The 13,892-nt window shown below is 42.3% G+C and overlaps 2 protein-coding genes across 2 annotated transcripts; one reads left to right on the top strand and one right to left on the bottom strand.

The window, feature by feature from the left end:
• Window positions 1-2,692: 2,692 nt before the first annotated feature.
• Window positions 2,693-5,420, top strand: LOC135507351 (tuberoinfundibular peptide of 39 residues-like). Its single transcript, XM_064926909.1, has 3 exons — window positions 2,693-3,025; window positions 4,087-4,223; window positions 4,632-5,420. Exons 2-3 carry the CDS (start codon window positions 4,108-4,110, stop codon window positions 5,002-5,004), a joined length of 489 nt encoding a protein of 162 aa, XP_064782981.1. The 5' UTR covers window positions 2,693-3,025; window positions 4,087-4,107; the 3' UTR covers window positions 5,005-5,420.
• Window positions 5,421-8,816: 3,396 nt separating this feature from the next.
• On the bottom strand, window positions 8,817-13,489 carry LOC135507352 (transmembrane protein 121-like). Its single transcript, XM_064926910.1, has 3 exons — window positions 13,376-13,489; window positions 10,844-11,014; window positions 8,817-10,531 (listed from the first exon to the last, which is right to left on the bottom strand). Exons 1-3 carry the CDS (start codon window positions 13,487-13,489, stop codon window positions 9,848-9,850), a joined length of 969 nt encoding a protein of 322 aa, XP_064782982.1. The 3' UTR covers window positions 8,817-9,847.
• Between the last annotated feature and the right edge of the window lie 403 nt (window positions 13,490-13,892).

A 13,892-nucleotide genomic window follows, 5' to 3' on the forward strand; every position in this document is an offset into this window, starting at 1 on the left:
GGAATGTTACCATGAGGCCATTGGTGATTGTAAAACAGTTACAGAGTTCAATGGCTGTGATGGGAGAAAACCGAGGATGGATCAACAACATTATAGTGACTCCACAGTAATGATTTAAAAGACAGAGTGAAAGTAATAATACAAATATACACAATCAACATTTGCCAAAATATAGATATTGTATGCAAAAAAACTTTTGGCCTAAATGCAAAAGCCTTATGTTTGGGGCAAGTCCAAGACAACACATTACTGAGTAACTACCTCCTTATTTTAAATGGGGTGGAGTTAACCTTAAGCACAGGCAAAATCCTTGAGGAAACCTGTTTCAGTCTGCTTTACAACAGACGCCGGGAGAGGAATTCACCTTATAGCAGGACATTTTAACATACAAACACAAGACCAAATCTACACTGGAGTTGCTCACCAAGAAGACAGCGAATGTGGCCAAGTTACAGTTTTGACTTAAATCTGCTTGAAAATCAAAGGCAAGATTTGAACATTTCTGTGTAGTCATGAGCACCAACATCTTGACAGAGCTTGAAGAATTATGAAAAATAGAATGGATAAATATTGCACAATCCAGGTGTGTGAAGCTCTTAGATACTTACCCAAGAAGACTCACCGCCGTAATCGTTGACAACAGTGTTCCTAGCATGTATTGACCCAGGGAGCAATGACTATATTTTAGTTATTTATCTTCTAATAATCTTTTTTTTTAAATACAAATCTTCCACTTTGACATTATTTTGTGTAGTTTGTTGACTAAAAATGTACAATTAGATCAATTTTAATCTCACTTCGTAACAAAATAATGAACAAATCCAAGAGGTATGAATACTAAAGTATACTTTCAAAAAACTATATTTAACTTCAATGTCCACAAAATATATTTTAAGTATACTTCCATGCATGTGCACAAACATGTGCATATTCCCCAGCATCCTTTTCTGCACTATTCAAATGTTTTGATGTTAATTTTCAAACGGAATAATGTTGCACTTTTAATTACACATACATTACCGTAATGTGAACAACTAAAGTGTTAAATGCAAATTGTGCATAGTTCTTAAAAGAGTTACTTGTAAATTGCTGCTCCAGCCACAACTGCTTTGTAAAGAACATGTTAACATTGTCTGAGAAGATGTCTTGGTCAATCAAGGTAACCTTTACATGGCTAATTAAAATAACTAATGTGGTTCATTAGTAAAAGTATACTTGAAAAACATAAATAAGTACACTTTTTTTGTAAAGAAAATACAGGAATTCAAATTCAAATACAATTTTAGTATATTTCTAATTTATAAGAACCATACATCAAATGTACTTTGTGTATTCAAAGTCTATTTGTTTTGCTTTTTATCCAATATACTAAGAATATACTTAGATACAAAAAAAGAGTCAAATTTTAGATAGTTTTAAATGTACAGTATTTAATATACTTAAATGCTAATAAAATACAAATAAAATTGACATTAAATGCATTAAATGTATTTAAAATTGTTCCAATTTTGATCATTTATATTATACTTAATATATGTTAATTAAGTATGATTTAAGCAAATGGAAAAAAGTTCCCCGCTTGTGTTTCTCTATCTCTCTCCCTCAGTGTTTTTTATTTTCCCATCTCTCCTACTTCCCCTCTTTGTCTTTCTTTCCACCTCTCCTTCCTTCCGCTCTGTCTGTCCATAATGAGCGTCAGGTAAGGAGGTATAAGGGGCCTGTACTTCTGACAAACAGCTCCTTCCATGCTGGCCATTATTTTTAAATGACTACCTAATGAAGTTCCACCTGGGTAACGAGACCAGGTGTATGAAAATGCATTTTGATCGTCTCACAAAGAGGAGCACGTCCAGTACTCTGGCCATCAATCAGACCGGTTCTGCTTCTATGACTAAGGTGTTCATTGATGTTGAAATATAGGTATGGGTATAAGTGTAGGTGTTGAAACGGTACATTATGCATGAGGCTTATTTTGGGGACATATTTATTTATTTGATTGGCCAATAGATAGCTAAAGAAACCATTTACAAAGTGAAGTGTAAACGGTACGTCATAGCTGTCACGTAGAGAAGACCGCATTTTTGTGTGTGCATGTTTTCTGTTGAGTGTGTGTCTATGTGTTTGTTTGCTGAGAGTGATTTGTCGTATTTGACATGTGTCTAAAGGGACTCTTCAATTTTAACGAGACCAATGCATTGCTTCTCCCTGCTTCCCCGTATTCCAAGGTGTGCGTAGGCAGTAGACAGAATTAATGCTACAAACACCACTCTTGTGTATTCTGTATTCTGTGTACCGTTTGAGTCAAGCCCTTAGCCCCTATGTCGTCCACCTGATATTCCACCACGGGGAATGAGGACTTCCGGGGTTATGGACTCAACATGTGTGCTGCTATTAGATTAAAACACTTTTTAGATTTCCCAAGACATCATTATGTTCTGTGAGGTGCAAGCCAGGCTTCCTCTCTCTCGCTCTCTCCCTCTCTCTCGCTCTCTCTCTCTCTTTCTCTCGTTCTCTGATTCCTCCTGTTTCTATATTAAGAATTGTACCAAACAGGACATCCATCCAGCGGTGTTGTTTATGATGTTTCAGGTCTGTTTTATAAGGAGACAATGAGATGTGGCCTTTTTATCTCATACCATCTACCACCCCTACCCTCCCTACATCATCCCTACCCCTCTGTCAGAAGCAGGAGTATATAAGCAGGCAAACTCTGACTCCCTTTATTGTGGGCTGTACATACTCCTGGGTACACACACTCACACTTGAGAGTACTTAACCTCTCCACCATACACACACACACACACACACACGCACACAGTAAGAGCAGTTCACCTGTGGTACATTACCTGAGTCTGAGCTGGAGCCCAGGGGACAGGAGACTCAGGTCACCACTGGAGGAGCTTCCAAACATTCTTCACCACGCTGTATGACAGAAGAGCTAAGCAGCCTGAAGTTAGAAAAAAAGCTGAAGACTTAGGTTCCCGACCACAACGTACTGGCGACAAGGCGCTGCTCATCAACAAAAGTAAGTGCAACGTTTCGGAAAATCTTGGGACATTTGCTTGACTTGAATGAATTCACGAAACATGTCAATGTCAGAATTTGTAAAGCTCAGCAACTTATGATATATATTTTCTCACAGTAAGGTGAGTTCTAGACCTTTCTGAGAAAAATGATTATGTTCGGGTATGTCAATTTAGGCGGAAATCTACATTTTGCCCTATCATTCAAGTTAATGTTAGTTTTTTGTATGTATATATTTATAGTATTCTATGATGAATTTAATCTGCTCTCTGGTGTCTTTTGGATTGTTTATGTTTTAAGACGGAAGGAAAGCAACAAAGAAAAGTCACAGAAAAACAACAGCAGAAGAAATAGAGTAGGCCGAGTAGAACAACTGGCAGAAATTTAGCACTTATTTCTTTGCATAGAACATCAAATCAAATTGAATTGTATTGGTCACGTACACATGCTCAGCAGATGTTATTGCAAGTGTAGCGAGATGCTTGTGCTTCTAGTTCCGACAGTGTGGCAATATCTAACAAGTAATCTAACAAGTAATCTAACAATTCCACAACAACTACCCCACAAATCTATGTAAAGGGATGGAATAAGAATTTGTACATATAAATATATGGATGGGCAATGACCGACCGGCATAGACGAAATGCAATAGATGGTATAAAACATAGTACACCTGAGATGAGTAGGTAACTCATGTATTTATTCACAGTTCATGTGGATTTCTGAATTGAGTGCTGGCTCCTTATGCTGCACCAGTACGTTAATGAGGGTTCTCTAGAATTCTGCGAGAATTCCATTGTTTTATAAATCAGTGAGAATATCTCGTGTACTGATAGTGTGTGTGTTATATATTTTTTCCTTGATTGCTAGACAGTTGACATTTGAGAAGGTACTGAGTATATAGCTAGTAAAGTAGGAGCTTAAAGTGTGTGAGCTTATTTTTTTCACCGAATATAAATGTGAAAGAGTTATTTCAAAGAGTGAGTGACTATGAATGTACTGTTTGGTAAACTTATAAAACACTATGTGCTATTCTGATTGGTGGTTTGTGTTGCCGGTTAGGCCAGTCGTGTGGGTTTAAGGATGGCTGGTGTGGCTCCTCCCCCTGCCTCACGCACTGCCCTCCTGCTGTTCACCCTTATGGCCATGACCCTGGTGACCTCCAGCTACCCTCAGCCACGCCTCCGACCCATACACAGGTATGACCTGACATACTGGGTATAATGACGAGGCGCTTGTGTCTCCTATCCTCTGTCCTCTCCATGTCTCCTTTTCCAAATGTCAGAGGGAAGCGTGGAGAGGATTTGAGGACAGAACTCGTTTCATTCTGACATTTTGAAAAGGAGGCGAGGTGAGGACCGTGGAAACAGGACCAATTTTGACATTCGCCTGGGCAGCTTTTTCCCCCTTCTCCTCAGATGTGTGCCTTCCTTTCATCTGAATCTACCCTTTTACTGTTGTATTTTGAGACTGAGACACAATGTACGGAGATCAATCTTTCTATGGTAGTGAGCACTCTTATTCTTATATGGTAGTTTTATCCAGTGTTTGTATTGTTCCTAATGAGATCTATTGTTCTATCATCCTGCTCTACTCTTTGCTTCCAGAGGCTCCTCTCCAAGTGATCCAGGAGACTCCAACAAGAGGGAGGAGTGGGAGGTGCTCTACCCTTCCATCTCACTCCGTGATTGGAGCATGCAGATGATGTCAGCCCCATACTTTGGTGAGGCCAAGAGCAGAGCAGAGCTCCTGGGGGAGCAGTGGCTCCCAGTGGTGGGCCAGTGGCAGATGGACGAGGATATGGCCAAGGGCTGGCTGGGCGACTGGGCTCCGCAGGGCTCCAACAATGAGGAGAAGAGGAACATCGTGGTGGCGGATGATGCAGCGTTCAGAGAGAAGAGTAAGCTGCTCACAGCTATGGAGAGACAGAAGTGGCTTAACTCCTACATGCAGAAACTGTTGGTCGTCAATTCCCAGTAATAAGATGACTGCTAAGCCTACGTATAAATGACGGAACCTGATAACAAAAAAAACAAAAAAAATGTTAATAACGTGCCCTGATTAAAAAAAAAAAGAATAACGTACTAATTACAATTTGAAAACAATTACTCAGAATTTAAAAGTCGATAAAGATTTTTATCAGACCTTTTGTGTGACGTTTGATGAAGACTGAACTCTGAATATAGAGCATAATTTGACACGGGATTTACATGCCTATGTTTATATGATTGTTTTGATCCAGGTGAATTATTGATTGACGTAGTAAATACATTGAGATACTTCCACTAAGATGGCGCTGTTGGGAGGTGCTGTTGTACAGCTGAGGGTCTACCATGGGACTCTTTATACATTGTTCATATTAATGAGTGTGAAATAAAGCAAATAAGTGATCATGTCTTGTATTCATATGGTTGTTGTTCCTCTATGTTCAAGTGTTCTAGTTTATTTTTGTCAAACAGTCATTTTCTAGTTTTTTAGCTTACGCCACAAACTGATGCCCTCTGGTGGAAGGTATCATGTACAGCAGAGTTAGGGTAAATTGAAAAACAATTGTAATTTCTGTTTACTTCTTGAATGGATTCAATCTGAGGTGGGTTGCAGGGTGTTTCATTTGAAGGTACTTTCCGATTGAGCCGACATCTGCAGCGTGTATCGTGAACGGGATCTCCACTCATGCGGGGATATATTGCCTTTAAAAAGCGCATTGCCCGACAGCGCTCGACAAAGTGCCTCAAATTGAATCTCGGCCTGAATTTAAATGGATTTCACCCCAAACCTGATAAACAGCATAGTGATGGCATCATTCACACCGGCGGAGAGAAAGAGACAGACTTCAAAGGAGAGGTAGTCAAATCTGCGGGGTGATAAAGGAAGGTGGTGGTGTGTATGTGTACATGTGTACATGTGTGTGTGTGTGTGTGTCTTAGGGGGCACAGACCCTTAGCCAAGACCTTAGACTGCAGATGATGATCAATTCCCCCAACACCCTGAGTTATGATGTGTTTAAAATTGAATATTTGAATAAACTTATGGCTGAGAAAATAAATGGGGCCACAGCTAAATACACCAGCCTGACCCCATTACTTACGGCGAGTGGGCCATTAATTTGATGATGTGACAGACCTGTGATTTATTAGTTAATCTTTTCTCTCTTTTGTCTCTCTGTCTCTCTCTCTCTCTCTCTCTCTCTCTGTCTGTCTGTCTTTCTCTCTCTCCATCGCTCTGTCTCTCTCTCCCTGTCTATCTGTCTGTCTGTGTCTTTCTATCTGTCTCTCTCTCTCTTTCTCTATATATATCTGTCCCTTGGCCGGGCTTTGTCTCTCTCTCTTCTTTCTATCTGTGCTATACTTTATGGCTGACTCTCTCTCATCCTCTCTCTCAGCTGGCCTCTTTCTCTTTCTATTTCTCTCACTCCCCCCGCTTTCTCTCAGCTGGTCTCTCTCTTTCTTCCTCTCTCACACTCTTTCTCTAACGCTCTCTCTCTCTCACCCCATAATGTTTATAATCATGTCGTACATGTGCTCCTGACAATAGAGGCAGACTTGTGGCTTAGGTAAGCTATAATGAGAAGAGAGATATCATTCAACGATGATGAGCCATGTATGTCAATGTGTGTACATGTGTATGTGGGTTTGTTTGAACACTATATATTCAAAAGTATGTGGACAACCTTTCAAATTTGTGGATTCGGCTATTTCAGCCACATCCGTTGCTGACAGGTGTAGAAAATTGAGCGCACCGCCATGCAATCTCCATAAACAAACATTGGCAGTAGAATGGCCTAACTGAAGAGCTCAGTTACTTCAACGTGGCACTGTCATAGCATGCCACCTTTCCAACAAGTCAGTTCGTCAATTTCTGCCCTGCTAGAGCTTCTCAGATCAACTGTAAGTGCTGTTATTGTGAGTGGAAAAGTCTAGGAGCAACAACAGCTCAGCCACGAAGTAGTAGGCCTATGGCCAAGCAGCCACACACAAGCCTAAGATCACAATGTGCAATGCCAAGCATTGGCTGGAGTGGTGTAAAGCTCGCCGCCATTGGACTCTGGAGCAGTGGAAACGCATTCTCTGGAGTGATGAATCACACTTCACCATCTAGCAGTCCGACGGTCTAATCTGGATTTGGCATATGCCAGGAGGACACTACCTGCCCCAATGCATAGTGCCAACTGTAAAGTTTGGTGGAGGAGGAAAAATGGTCTTCTGGTCATGTAGTGTATATGTGTCTGAGTGTGTGCATGTGTGTAAGTTTGTGTGTGCAGGGCTTTTACTTTAAAACATTACACTTGGACCTCCTGTATTGCCTCCTCATTGTCCAGGGGGAAGTGGCCACAGTATCAGAATCAGCAAGTGACCCAGAGACCCGGCCTGTGCTCTGCTGTGATATGATGGATGAACAGACACAGGCTCACAGAGACTATTATTTATCACCGGATCCAGCGGCGCTACCTGGCAGACCCACCCAATCAGCAGACGCTAAATTGCTTTCTGCATCCCACTGATTCTCCTCAACTGATGCTGCTTCTCTATCGTTTCTTCTATGTCCTCTCTTGTTGCAGTCATCTGTTCTCTCTCTACTGTATAGCGAGCGCTGGTTGTCCATTTCATACTCCTGGGCCCCAGCAGCCAAAGAGTAATTTACTGTACTAAGTATGAGTTGAGAATCTTATTGGGCATGGTACTGTATAACCTGGGTCCTATAGCCTACACATATGATGTAGTGAAACGTATGGGAGCCAGTGGGTAAATGCATGTGTCTATACTATAGAAGTTAATACCACAGGCAGGGGCAGAGTGAGATTAGTGGTCCCCATAAAATTCAAATTTAGAGCTAGTCAGTCATGCATACTGGTAATATTGCGTGTTGCTATGTTGTCATCCATCACAGATAGCAGATGCACAGTTATACCCGGGCCAAGCCACTGGATATATTCTGTTTTCCTTGATCAGAATGACAAGTAAACACTGCGTGTACTATATCTCTTGGCTAAACACATATTTGGTATTGTGAGCGTTGTTTGTGAGCTAGGCCTCTCATGTTTTATGCAACAGATTATGCATGTTTCCTGCAGAAGAGAGAGAGCATATGAATATTATAGGAGATTGGTAGTTTCATGGTAGTCTTTTAGGTATGGTTTATATGATGTGTGTATTACACACAAACAAAACACGCAGCATGTACGCCAACACACACACACCCACCCACACAAGGTACACACAAGTATACCGCTAAATAGGCACACAGACTCAGACACATTGAGAAACTATAGGCCCTGTGAACCTTCTTTATTCTTCCATCGACAGATATTGCTGAGCTAAGTGAAGCAGACAGGTCTGTAAATCACCTGTTATTACAGCCTCTGAGTCACAAGGAGTTAATATAGTCAGGGCCCATATTCACAAAGTATCTCAGAGTGGGAGATCTGAACGAGGATCAGGTTCCGCCTCTTATTAATTATGGTTTATAAGGCAAAACCTTCTTCTAGATCAGCACTCCTCCTCTGAGACGCTTGACACATACAGGCTCTGGTGTCTGACACTAACGTCTTGTGACTCTTAAGGCTGTGCTAATATTGACACTGTGCATATGGTCTGGTCTCATACTTCAAAATCCTCACAGTACCAGGGACATCCCCTTCTGAGAGGCTTACACCTCCATCTCTCCACCCCTTTCCATCCTCCCACACACACACATACACACTGCCCATCTCCCCAACCATTTTCCTCCCACTCTCACCTTCCCTCCATCTCTCTCTTGCTTCCTCCTCCAACCCCACATACCTTCCCTCTGCCTCTTTGTTTCCCCTCTATCCATTCTTGCTCTGCAATTCCCTCGCAGAGGATAGGAATCCTCAAATGAATGCCACTTCACTGACAGTGGCTATATATATATAGATAGATATCTGTAAAATGACAACGAAAATTACAGCGGTACACCATCACGTAAAAACATTGCCTTGGAAATACAAAAACTCCAAAGAGTCCAAAAAGACAGCGTTTACAGCAGACCTGGTTTCAAATACTACTTGAATTTAAAAATACACTTTTAGGTTTTGCTCTCGTCTGCCTGGAGGGCCAGGCGGGTGTGGTTTTCACTCTTGCTACTATTCCATTCGTTCCATTGTGTCAGGCAAGCTCAATCAAGTCCAGATAAAGTAGTTGACATGGTTTCAAATAGTATTTGAACCCAGGTATGGTTAACAGGTAGACTATGAGCTCATATCTGCTGAGCTGGGTTGGGTTTTTGTCTCTGAGGTCAACTCTATGTGTCCGTCTGTCTGTTAGTCCACCATAGAGAAGTATAGAAACACACATCATAGAATAGAAAAACACATCAGTCTTCATCAGAATGATCTCATCAGTTCATCTGGGAGGCTGGCTGGCAAGGCGCTGGGCCGTTTTCCTGAGCTGGAGTGGTCTCAGTGAAACGTGTCGTTTCTTTCTGCCACTCCATAGGACCGGAACAGTCTTGGTTGAGGTCATACTGAGCTCTGAGAAGTCTAGTCCAGTCTAGCTGAGCTCTGAGAAGTCTAGTCCAGTCTAGCTGAGCTCTGAGAAGTCTAGTCCAGTCTAGCTGAGCTCTGAGAAGTCTAGTCCAGTCTAGCTGAGCTCTGAGAAGTCTAGTCCAGTCTAGCTGAGCTCAGGGTCAGACACTTACCGCCCTTTTCACACTACTGAGCCAAGCTAAGCCAAGCTGTACTGCGATGGTAGTTGCTGAACCCGTGCTGGTAAGCACAATGTAAAAGGTAAATATCAGAGCCGTCACAACATGGATCCGGTCGACATTATAGTGTGAAAAGGATCTAACTATCCATGGGCGAGGGTCATGTGTCTATGACCTCGGTCGGTGATGGTTCGTCAGAGAGGCTAGTGGTGGCATTGGGCAGGGTCTGGTTGTGCCCGTGGCTATGACCCACAGAGTTCCCTTGATGCAGCTCCAGGGCTATACCTGCCATGCTAGGGTCCTGTGGAGGGAACTCCTTTACCTGCCTCTTATACTCCAAGAACGTACAGGCTTTTGTGGCTATAGCCACCACATTCTTCCCTATAAAGATGGTAGACACCCTACTATCCTGGAACAGCACCATGTTAACCCCGCGGATCAAGATCGTGACTATGTTTATAGTAACTAGACTAAGAACAGGGTACAGCATCATCTTCTGGGGCGAAACGTGCTCCCCCTGGACACTGATCTCAGAGAGGGAGACGCAGGGCAGGGTTAGGAGCAGGATGTAGCAGTAGAAGAACATCAGTCCCTCGGCCCAGATGGGCAGGCCGGTCCGTTGGGGCTCCCACAGGTTGGCCTGGATGTCCAGAACATCCAGCAGGTCCAGGGCCACCCAGAACAGCTTCCCCCGCATGTCCTCCTTTTTCCTGAAGGTCCTCACGTATTCCATGCTGTCCAGAGCCACCAGGACCAAGTATAACCCCGGGACGCACACGGAGAGGAGTAAGGTTAGAGCCTTCCGAGCCACCGTCTCCAGGCTTTTCCTGTCCGCCTTGTAGTTCTATAAGATATAAGATATACTTTGTCACACATTGAAATGTCTATTTTTCAAATATCTCTGTGAGTATCCCCCCCTGACAAGACACACATACACCAGGGTTAGCCACAGTGCAGCGTCTCTGGAGCAGCTTAGGGGTTAAATATCCTGCTCAAGGGAGCAATGGAAGGAGATGGTACTGTATATGGGATACTGATGCCAGCATCCCTCTGGTTACCGGCCCGCTCCCCACCATATTTTCCATAGTGGGTGCTAGGATTCAAACCGGCAACCCTCTGGTTTCTGGCCTACCGGTCTAACGTCTAGGTTACCTACCTGGAAGACGAAGTAGAGCTTGATCTCCAGGACGAAGATGTAGAGGAACCAGAGTATCATGGCGTAGCCGCGTTTGGTGGTCTTCACCTCAGCCCCGACCCACACTGCCACGTAGCGCAGCACGATGAGGAAACAGATGTCTCCCACCAGCACGATGATGCACACTCCGATCTACAAATACATACAATACTTTATTTACGCAACGTGCATTTAAAATTGTAACACAGTTGTTACAGTTAAACAATACATTAAAGGAAATAAAATTGAGATACAAGGAAAGAGATGTCAAACCACAAAGGATGTCAAAACAGTAAAATCACTAGGTAAAAAACAATGTTTTTTAAAAGTGTAATTCAAAGCCACAGTCTGCGATTGGTGCATCCACTGTTGGACTTATTAGTGAGCATTCCCCTGCTCAGACACTGCATGCATCATCCCAACCTAGTCAAACACAAATTTTACTGAAACCCGAGCCATGGGATGTTAATTTACGTTAGGTTACAATACACTGGCCTACCAATGTAATAGCAGTCTCACAATATAATACGAATTGTAGGGCGTATAGTATCCTACGTCTTGAACGTTTAGTATGATATATTATGTTTGACTACTTAAGTATGATATATTACTTTTGACTGCTTTAGTATGATATGCTACGTTCAACTGCTTTAGAATGATATGCTATGTTCGACTGCACAAGTATGATATGCCATGTTCGACTACTTTGTATGATATGCTACGTTCGACTGTCACACTCTGATCCATTTGTCTTTGTGCTTGTCTCTACTCCCTACATGTGTTGCTCATCTTCCTCGTCATCCCCTGTGCATTTATACCTGTTTTCTCTGTTTGTCTGTTGCCAGCTCTTCTTGTTTTTCAAGTCAACCAGCGTGTTTTTCCGTGCTCTTGCTTTCTCTGTTTTTCTAGTCCTCCCGGTTCTGACCTTTGCCTGCCCTGACACTGAGCCTGCCTGCCTGACCATTCAGCCTGCCTTGACCTCAAGCCTGCCTGCCACTTTGTACCTCCTGGACTCTGACCTGGTTTATGATATTTTGCCTGTCCACGACCTGTCTCTTGTCTGGCCCTTGTTTATAATACATTTTAGAGACTCGAACCATCTGCCTCCCATGTCTGCATCTGGGCCTCGACCCTGTATCGTTATCGACTGTTTAGTATGATATGCTACATTCAACTGCTTTAGTATGACATATTACGTTTGACTCTTTTAGTATGATATATTATGTTTGACTGCTTAGTATGATTTATTACGATTGACTACTTTAGTATGATGCCATGTTAGGTTATGGGTTAAAGTTAGGGTTAATGTTAGAGTTAGGGGAAGCGTTAGCTAACATGCTAAGTAGTTGCAAAGTAGCTAAAAAGTAGTAAGTAATTGCAAAGTTGCTAATGTTGTCTGTGATGAGATTCAAACATGCAACCTTTGCGTTGCTAGACTTTTGCATTATACATCTACCCAACCACCCCGATCAACCACCCTCCTTTCGTTTTTGCCTTAAGTAACCTACTGTCATACCAAACGTAACCTATGATCTTAATTTGAGTGTTCAGGATTTACATAAGCAAATGTAATGCAACCCAACGTAAAGTAACATATCATACTAAATGGAGTGGCACGGATTTAGTAAATATAACATGTTTTGCTCTGAGACCAGGCTGATCAACCAAACATGTTATATTTACTAAATCTGTGCCACTCCATTTAGTATGATATGTTACTTTACGTGCTACGTCATCGACTGACAGATTGCTATAACATATGATGTGTTTAGCTTATAAGTAAAATACTGGACCTATCCAGGTGTTGCAAGATCTGGCAAGCGTCAGCAAAGCCTGGGAAGAGGAACGCGCCCAGTAGTTGTGTTCCCCTGCTCAGGCGAGGTGACGCAACGACCAATGGGCTAATTCCTGCCAGTTCACACTGGGTTCATAGCCGAAAGAAGTGTCCCAGCTGTTCCAAAAAATCATGCAGCAATTCTGCTCAAAGAACAACAGAATGGTTGGAGGGAAAGAGGTGTTGTGCTAATTATTGCCATCTATATGGGAGGTGTGAATTGTAGACAATTATCACACGCTCATGTGCTCAGATAGAAGCCATTAGCTGTAGCTATTAGCACAAAGTTGATACATGTGCACCAAGATATATACTTATGTGGGTGAACTTATTTGATTTACATTATTTCAAATGATTTAATATTACTAATAAAGTCTGCTCCACTTGAAGTAGAAATTGAAAATAAACTTTATTACACGAAACAAAAAATTGAATCATTTTGAGGCTACAGGAAATAGGTTGACTTCTATGTTAAACAACTGCAGTCATGGCTGCTTTGGTTGTTAACAGCCATGTAGCTATTGTAGTACTTTGACTGTAGAAAAACAGGAATCTCTAAAGTTGTCCCAGATGAGGGCAAGCATGCGAGGGAGGAGCAACTTCGACTGTGCAATAAAGCGTCCGAGCAGGGATACGGACCCAACAGATTTAAAAAGGATAACAACTAAATGGCCTCTTACCTTCCTGGGCCCCTGGTTCTGCTCTACCAGATAGGCGTCCATGAAGGCCATGCTGGTCATGATCACCATGGTGGTCAGGCACACGTGGCGTTTGTCTGGCTGCGGCAACACCATGGTGGGCAATGGGGGTTGTAGTTCTGCTGAACTGAACTTCTTGTTGTAGTCCTACAAAAAAAGTGATGTTCTACTGCATTTGTTGTCCTATTGTATCAGGTACAATGGACCTGTTGTAGTCCTATTACACCTTTTTGTAATCCTATTACGCTTGTAGTCCTAGTGCTCTTGTAGTTATATTGCACTTGTAGTCCAACTGCACTTGTAGTCCTACTTTACAGTTTTCTTATTGAGTTATTTTAGGGGAAAATGTCAAGTGTACCTGATCAATCCCTATTAGGGTAACAAATAGCCTACATTCCATTTTTTTTTACATTATTGAGAAAATGCACTCCCACTCCTTAGCATGACGCAATGGGTCCCTCATCAATGCGTTTGAGAAAGACAGCACTCTTAGGATCAG

Source organism: Oncorhynchus masou, chromosome 21 (assembly GCF_036934945.1).
Source record: "Oncorhynchus masou masou isolate Uvic2021 chromosome 21, UVic_Omas_1.1, whole genome shotgun sequence".
NCBI classification, from domain to species: Eukaryota; Metazoa; Chordata; class Actinopteri; order Salmoniformes; family Salmonidae; genus Oncorhynchus; species Oncorhynchus masou.

Coding starts and splice junctions, on each gene's coding strand:
- LOC135507351 (XM_064926909.1), top strand. CDS start 4,108: ATGGCTGGTGTGGCTCCTCCCCCTGCCTCACGCACTGCCCTCCTGCTG. Junction 4,224..4,631: donor CGCCTCCGACCCATACACAG/GTATGACCTGAC, acceptor CTTTGCTTCCAG/AGGCTCCTCTCCAAGTGATC.
- LOC135507352 (XM_064926910.1), bottom strand. CDS start 13,489: ATGGTGTTGCCGCAGCCAGACAAACGCCACGTGTGCCTGACCACCATG. Junction 11,015..13,375: donor AGAACCAGGGGCCCAGGAAG/GTAAGAGGCCAT, acceptor ATGTATTTGTAG/ATCGGAGTGTGCATCATCGT. Junction 10,532..10,843: donor AGCTCTACTTCGTCTTCCAG/GTAGGTAACCTA, acceptor TATATCTTATAG/AACTACAAGGCGGACAGGAA.